The sequence below is a fragment of the Sardina pilchardus genome, chromosome 14 (genome assembly GCF_963854185.1).
Source record: "Sardina pilchardus chromosome 14, fSarPil1.1, whole genome shotgun sequence".
Lineage (NCBI taxonomy): Eukaryota > Metazoa > Chordata > Actinopteri > Clupeiformes > Clupeidae > Sardina > Sardina pilchardus.
This window is the reverse complement of record NC_085007.1, coordinates 19,405,476-19,413,547: the sequence shown is the minus strand read 5'-3', so window position 1 is coordinate 19,413,547 and position 8,072 is coordinate 19,405,476. Positions and strand designations below refer to the sequence as shown.

The 8,072-nt window shown below is 44.3% G+C and overlaps 1 protein-coding gene across 6 annotated transcripts in view; it reads left to right on the top strand.

Moving 5' to 3' along the window:
• Window positions 1–7,485, top strand: part of ssbp2b (single stranded DNA binding protein 2b) — a 47,784-nt gene extending 40,299 nt beyond the window's left edge. For 2 of the 6 annotated variants that reach the window (XM_062554031.1, XM_062554033.1), the window contains exons 7-17: window positions 126–192; window positions 304–371; window positions 608–675; window positions 833–878; window positions 1,180–1,215; window positions 2,728–2,782; window positions 2,950–3,020; window positions 4,270–4,348; window positions 4,948–4,976; window positions 5,158–5,279; window positions 5,759–7,485. In XM_062554031.1, the coding sequence (XP_062410015.1) occupies window positions 126–192; window positions 304–371; window positions 608–675; window positions 833–878; window positions 1,180–1,215; window positions 2,728–2,782; window positions 2,950–3,020; window positions 4,270–4,348; window positions 4,948–4,976; window positions 5,158–5,279; window positions 5,759–5,774 (657 nt within the window). In that variant the 3' untranslated portion in view covers window positions 5,775–7,485. The remainder of the gene's footprint in view (window positions 1–125; window positions 193–303; window positions 372–607; window positions 676–832; window positions 879–1,179; window positions 1,216–2,727; window positions 2,783–2,949; window positions 3,021–4,269; window positions 4,349–4,947; window positions 4,977–5,157; window positions 5,280–5,758) is intronic. The other 4 variants (XM_062554032.1, XM_062554034.1, XM_062554035.1 and 1 more) reach the window with 4 other exon arrangements.
• The last annotated feature ends 587 nt before the right edge of the window (window positions 7,486–8,072 follow it).

Here is an 8,072-nt window from a genome sequence, read left to right as displayed (position 1 = left end):
ACACACGCCTCTCTCTACTCTCTCCAGGCAATCTGACTGTTGTTCTAAGTGCTGTTGTGCAGTTTGATGTGTCACATCACATGCGTGCGTCATGTTTGACACACTCGGTGTTTTTATTTGTTCAGGCGCTAGGAGGAGTCCCCGGCAACCAGGCCTTACTACCCAGCGGGATGGATCCCACACGACAACAAGGTCCGTCTCTTTGGGGCGGGATCATCCGTCTCCAAATTCCACACACAATATCGAGTGTTGTTCTGAGTCATGTGTTTTTTACCCCTGTGTCTTTTGTTGTGTTTTCATTAGGCCATCCAAACATGGTTGGGATGCAGCGGATGACGCCGCCCAGAGGAATGGTGCCTCTCGGGCCGCAGGTAGAGCACTGACCTCAAACAGCGGTCATCTGAGTTTGAGCCAAAAAATTGTGTTTTCTTTAATAATGGGAGTTCTTATGTTGGATTAGACACCATGTTAGCACATGTGAGGTCACAAATGAATGCAGTCTTTATGTCATCAGGTCTTTTGATAACCTCGTAAATGTACGGTATGTAGAAGCAACTTGTGGTGTAACGTTTCTGGTTAGTATTGACCATAATCTGTGTCTCTGCAGGGTTATGGTGGAGGGATGAGGCCTCCACTGAATGCCTTAGGTGGTCCAGGGATGCCAGGGATGAATATGTAAGAATTCAGCAGCTCCTCACTTCACTGTCAGCATGTCTGCATCTCCTTAGAAAGTCAACAGAATGAATACCCATGTTATGTGATAATATAATTGCTACTTACTTTATAATATGAAGTCAAATGAATGCGTTTGTCTCTGTCTGTGTTTTTAAAGGGGACCTGGAGGAAGACCGTGGCCAAACCCACCCAACTCTAACTCAGTGAGTCCGCGTAACATACACCAAAAACTCTGTGACTGCTTATTGTCTTTTAAGTATTTATTTCAGTCTCGAGGAATGCAGTCTTTACGATTCTATTCTAGTGCTTTGCTACAAGACAAAGCAAAAACAAAACTCCGTATCCTCATCTTTTTGCTGACATTTTTTTTTCTCTGGGTTGTTTCTCTTCTCCCCTCTCTTTCTCTTTTTTCCCTCTCTCTTTCTCTCTCTCTCTCTCTCTCTCTCTCTCTCTCTCTCTCTCTCTCTCTCTCTCTCTCTCTCCCACTGCATTGCTGGCATTTAGATCCCCTACTCCTCGGCATCTCCGGGGAGCTATGTGGTAGGTAACACATCCATCTTTATTCAGACACCACACGGAGAGAGAAAGTGCTGAGAAGGCCGCGAGCTCCGGGCCCCTCGGCTGCTGGCACCAGCTCCCCCCCCCCACCCCCCCTCCCCTGCCCTGCTCACCTTGGTCCCCCCACGCTATAATTGCTTTCTGTCCAGTGCTTCTCTTGAGCCACATCATTTCCCACAGCGTTTTTCGGAACGCATGCAACTACTTAATTTTACGATCGGAATTTGCCGCATTGTTTACTAATGTTTACTAATGTGTTTGCGTACACTAAACACAGTGTGCGTGTGTTTTCGTGGCTCAAACAAGCCTGGCCAGAGAGCTGTGTGGTTGTCTGTTGCGTTTCGCAGTGCGTTGTCCCCAATGTTTTACACGCATCCCAAATTGTGCTGATAACGCGAAATCGAGTACGAGTCGAGCCGTTACTGTAACGCTGCTCGTGGATATCCACGTTCCCTGTTAACGGCCTCTCTTCTCGACATTCTATTAGGGCCGCGGCGCGCTGCGTCGCCCCGTAGTGTTTACGGAAAGCGGCTCCGCCACGACAGGGGCTCGGGAAGCCTGGGCCGAGTCAGCAGAGAGAGAGAGGGAGGCAGAGAGGAAGAGAGAGAGAGAAAGAGAGGGAGAGAGAGTGGGAGAGGGAGACCTAATTAGATTTGGGAAGGCAAAGGAGGGAGGAGGGTGGAGGAGGAGGAGGAGGAGGGGGAGGAGGGGGGGGGATTCGGGATGGGAGGAGGTGAGTGCGAGGGAGTCGGTTGTTGTTCTGTGTGGAGGCGGAAAATATGCAGAGTGCTGACCACAGCGACAGACCCGAGCGCCGAGGATCACTGCACACAAACCGTTATGGCGCTCGTCGTAAAAGCCAGTGATGGAAAGGAATCATAAGGCAGTGGGGCAGTGGTACAGCAAACCTCCCTGGCAGTCTCCAATCAGCACATGGATTATATGATGCATGCAGCGGATAGTTTTGTTTTGGAATGGTCTCTGTGTGATAACTACAAATAAGGAAGAGATTATTTATGTTTTTAAAAGTTCATCATTAGGCAGTTACAGTTAGTTCATCCCAGGTTCATTTCAATGGAAATATCTGTGCAGTTTCTATCAGTTTTCCCAAATAATAACTGTGTAGTGAAAGTATCATGCTGATTTGAAACTACAAGGGCTACATATCCCTCATCCCTCCTATATTTGAGTTAAAACTGGTTATTATGGGTTGCCTCCAGTTGCTGTTACGACTACCACCCAATACATGTTCCATAATCGGAGTGTTTTGTTGCCTGATGCACCTGATGCCTACAGTTGTCAGATACACCCACCATGCTGGTCCAAGAGAAACCGTGTAGACTGTCTGTTGTTTACACCATGCTGGTTCAAGTGAAGCTCTAGACTGTTTGCTCTGGGACCCTGCGGAGAGACGCTTGTAAACAGCCAGGCCCGCATCTGTCGTTGTCAGGCTCTTCTTATTTGTTTGTTTGTTTACTTGTTTGTCTTTGTCAGGGTCCCCCGGGAGGCGGCGGCCCCCCAGGAACGCCCATCATGCCAAGCCCAGCAGGTAGAGCCTTGCAGTCCTCAGCGCTCCTTACGGGCCAATTATAGAGTATGAAAAAAGTCGCTGGTTAAGGATTAAATACACCTTATCACCATATTTCATCTTGTAATTGTAACTTAACATTAGACCCCTGTCTGGCTCTTTGAACAAGCAGTACACTTATTTTCCAGACTCCACCAACTCCGGCGAGAACATGTACACCATGATAAATGCAGTCCCACCAGGAGCGAGCCGGCAAAACGTAAGCATCGCGCGGCGGGGTTATTTTCATGATGAATCGCACGGAGGAAAGAGGCCATAAATTACAAAACAAATAAATTAAGAGCAGCAGACAGCTCGGCGGGTATACATTACTCTAGCCCTCCACCCTAGGCCCTCATCTCTCCTTTAAATCTCACTAATGCAGCTCTTGGCAAAGGCGGAGGGGCCGGTGCCCGCGGCCGGATTAATCCTTGAGTGCTGGGCCCGGGCTCACTGTCCTGACCCCGCACGTCGTGATTTAGCACCCGCCCCTGACTCACACTGGGCGCTCTGTTCTGGGACTGTGATCTCGCTGACCCCTTCAGGACTCCTGTTGTCCACAAGCCATCTTTCCCCTTCCCTTCTGTCTCTCCGTCTCTTTCTCTCTCTCTCTCTGTCTCTCTCACTCCCTCTCTCTCTCTTTCTGTCTCTCTCTCTCTCCCTGTATCTTTATCTCTGTAAGTTCCTGTTCATGCTCGCTCTACTGTACGTCGGTCTTCTGCCTTCTTTCCCTCTCTCTCTTTTTCTCTCTCTCTTTCTCTCTCTCTCTCTCTCTTGCTTTACCCTCTCTCTCTCGGTCAGTTCCTGTTCATGCTCGCTCTCCTCTGGTCTTCTGCCTGCCAAGGCAGCTGGTGGTTGATTGAGGAGGTCTGTGGGTGAGAACGCAAAGTCACAGTCCTTGGGTCTAGAGCAATGTACAAGCTGTCATTAATTTAGCAGGGACATTAGCTCTAACTGCCATTCACTCTCCCTTAGCAGGTCATTCATCTTGATTTGTCATACTGGTGTTACCTGAGGTGACTGAAAGATGTCAAAACATATGTCAGTACTGTATCATAATTCTGACAAGTGCAACAATATAGATGAAAACAATCGCGGATGCTTGTGTCAAAATAGGCGCTATATATGTAGGCAGGAGACCACGACATATAGTAGTTTAAGCAGCCACATTTAGACAGAAAAAGGCTAGCAGCAATGTTGCGATGACAGACCTTTAAATGTTAATAAAATTCAGCGACGTGTAGCGATAACAAACAAAATAAAAATTGGCAACACAAAACTAATTAAAACTTTTTTTTTTGGCAACAAGCATTGGGTAACAAACCATGGCCATGTGTCTGAATGGGGCTATTGAGTTCTGCTCTGGTGTTGTGTGTGTGTGTGTGTGTGTGTGTGTGCTTAAGTGTGCATTCGATGCGAGACTGCCATTGTGTCCATCCATACATCCGCGTGTTTGTTTGTCCCCTCAGTTCCCCATGGGTCCAGGGGGAGACGGTCCGATGGGCGGGATGGCCGGTATGGAGCCCCACCACATGAACGGATCACTAGGTGAGACCGCCGGGCGCTGGCCCCCCCTGATGGCACTCCACTGGCCCTCACTGGTCCTCTGCCCAGTCCTCCAGAGATCTGACCCCTGACCTCTTCAGCACTCTGTGTTTGAAATGTCTACGAGACATCAGCCCTGTGCCAGTACTCATGCGTTTGTGAAGTGTGGATAGAAATCATGCTGTAAACAACTGCAACCTGCAGGGTCACTGTTTACTGTTGCTGTGTTGATTACCGCAATATTCATGCACCCTCTAGTGGGGGTAATTGAGGAAGTAAATAGTCATTATATCTCACAACACTGTTATCATCACACACGATCAGGTACAAAATGGTACATATATGGTGAAGAATTCTTTGATGATGATTCTCTGTATTCAAGATCTAAAGGGGATTATGAGATGGTTAGATTGAGGAAATAAAGCCAGAGACTCTAAACACGGCTCCAAGCGGCTAGGACACTGAAGACCAATTACACCATCACATTGACACTTCACTCTGTGAAGTGTAGGGATATTATTAGTTACAAATGTATTGTACTGTTTCAAGCTGTGGCTAGGCAGACTAACTTCAAGGAATTGCCTCTCTTGTCCACCATCCAGGTTCAGCTGATATGGACAGCATCCCCAAGGTTAGTTTTTTTTCATGGTTCATCTGTTGTTTGAAGGCATTGCTTTTGTGCAACTGCAAAACTGCTATAATGTCCCATTTGCGTAAAAACTCCCCTCCAATGTCGTTCACACAATATAAATGGGTCATGGTTGTCTCTAAAGACATGATCGTGATCGCTGTGCCTGCTCTGCCTTGACCAGAACTCCCCCGGCAACCTCAGCATGAGTAACCAGCCTGGCACCCCGCGAGATGACGGCGAGATGGGAGGCAGCTTCCTCAACCCCTTTCAGAACGAGAGCGTACGTGCCCTCCTACTCCTGCAGTTCAGTGTGGTGATAGTGTTCTACAACAACACCTTCTACCGTAATTTCCCCACTATTAGCCGCGGCTTTTGATTTTGCTAAATTTCTTCCGCTATGAGGTTAATACAGGGGGGGCAGTTAATATGGCGTTAATATGGTTTTGTTTCTTTTAACTTGCATAAAATACTGTCCTGCGGCTTATACACAATGTGGCTTATATGCGGGAAATTACTGTAATCTGTGAACCCATTATGTAGCGTACTGAATATGTACAATTAGTTAGTGGATGTGTTGTCCCACAGTGTCATTACCATCCTTACTGTGGTTGTCTGTAGATTTTTTGATGAACGAACAGGATGTCTTTGCTGATTTGTAATATTAATACCAAATTAAGACCAATTAAGACATATTTTTTAAGTAATATGTGACAGTTGTGTTTTGATGTTGATGTTTTGTTTATTGTTTGTGTGTAATTTGTGTCTTTGTTTTCTCATTATAGTACTCTCCAAATATGACCATGAGTGTGTGAGCATCGTTTTTTTTTTTTTGAGATCCTGAGGAGTCAGCAAGGAGACAAGGGAATTAACTAGTGCAACCGCGCTGTAGCCAGCCCTCTTTTACACTCGGAAGGAAGTGGGTCCAAGCTTCTCTTCTCCTCCCCCTACCCCTCCCCTCCTCCCCCCTTCCCTCCCTCCATCGCTCTCTTTTGTATCGTTGTTTCACTTCTTCAGCTACAGAGGACTGAGAGCTGAACTCTAACCAATCACACACAGAGGGAAGAAAGACTACAACAAGTTAACATTGTTAATATTTGTATCTTTTGTGTATATATGTGGGTGTACAATCAGAAGTTACATGTGCATGTGTATACAAATGGAAGTATATTACTTGATCCGCTTATGGACGGACAAGCAGACAAACGAAAACTGTATATATTGAGTTTGAACTTCAGTGGTATGTCTTTTTTTTTCATTTTCAACTAAATCCAATCATAACATTTCTTATTATTACTCAATGATGTCTCTCCCTTATGTTTTTGTATATATAAAAAATGTGTGAAGTACAAAGGAAGGGCACAAAAATAATTGACTGGGTCCCAAAACAACTAACAGTACACACATGATCATCAGAGTAAGGGCTGATTCCTCTAAGTCTAATAAACAAGCTAAAACAGCACTGCATTGATATAACCTACAGTAAGTGACACTGTCATGTTGATAATCATCGAGACGGTGGTGGTCATAAAATAACTATTGATCAGATCATGAAATAAATTCTAAAACAAACAAACCCTTGATTTCATACTAAACGCTTCACCAGCCATCCACCCTTTTGCTGTGGCAAAGGATTGTGCTGAGTCATAGTTCACTGTAAAGTGTTCTTGTGATGATGCCCTTTCCTGTCTAGTCTGTTCCTGTTACCTAACCAGAAAGATGATTCAGCAGATTGTAGACATAACTGTAGCACCATGTATGTCTACCACAAAATTAGTCAGGCCTCTTGCCAGAATATTGTGAAACATTTCAGATAATTTCATACAACAGCAAACATGGCTGAAGGGTTTACAGGCGAGAGTAACAGGTGACATAAGAGAATGTTCGGAGATGGTGATGAGCTTGTTTTTCATGGGCCCACATGAAACGATAAAAATGCTCCTCTCTACATCTCTTTCTCTTTTTTTTCCTAATTTATAGTTGTGTTACCCGGAAATACTGTGATTTCCTTTCAATGCGATTTTTTTATCTGGGTCTGTTGCTTAAGTTGAACCATAATATGATCATGATTACCATTGTTGCTATTATTATGATATATTTACTAAACATTTTTACACAGCAAAGTGTAATTTTATAGCCTGGGAATTCAACTTATCTGTGTTTGTGAATTATTTAAAGATTATACTGTACAAATGATGCAATGTTTTTAGTGTTATTTGTAATAACATCTGCCTTTGGTCATGTCACTTCTATTGCCACACAACTAGTGTGTAACGTGTGTCATTTTGTTTTTGTTTTGTTTATTTTTTTCCCCCAAAATGTTGCCTGACAATTTTGAAAATTCTTCGTATATGTAATTCATGTTTCCTTTTTCATTTGAATAATTGAATTGTTTAATGGTTCAGCTTAATTTGTGAAGTGTTTATTTTCTACCTTGTGTTGACTTTTGTAAATACACTGGGAAGTTTTGAATACACTACTGATATAAAGCTTCTCATCCCTGTTTAACAGAGTCGATTGTCACTGTGTCTCTGTGTGTACAGATTTCTGAGTAAGTGTCATTTGAGTAGTACTATTTCTTCCATTCAGAATGGTTATAACTACATAAAAAGCACAATTATTATGTATTACATAATTTACATCAGTGGACTACTTGGGTTCCTGATGCACTTACATGACCACTTGATGAAGGTGCACAATTAAGACAGTAATGTATTTGATTCTATACAGATAGTTCCATGCAGAGATTGCTATTGCTAGTCAGAGCCATAAAAAGAGAGAGTTGCGACACTCTTTGATGTTGCCGCCACGCGATGAAAACTTTCAAAACAACTGCACTGAATGGCTGAATCGCAGGAGGGTGGGATGTACTTCTGGATGCTGGAGGGTGTAATCAATTAACTCATTGACTACTGACCAAGACATTGGCTGTTAATAGTTCCAAAAGTCCCATAACACAGAAATAACCTGGAAAAAAACATTGCCATTTTTTCCAATGGAGGTCTATGGGAGAGTCGCCACTCTGTTTTACCGCTCTGGTGCTTGTGTAGCAGTATCAGGTGCACACTCAGAGGTAACACAGTGTTGTCACAGAGCTTC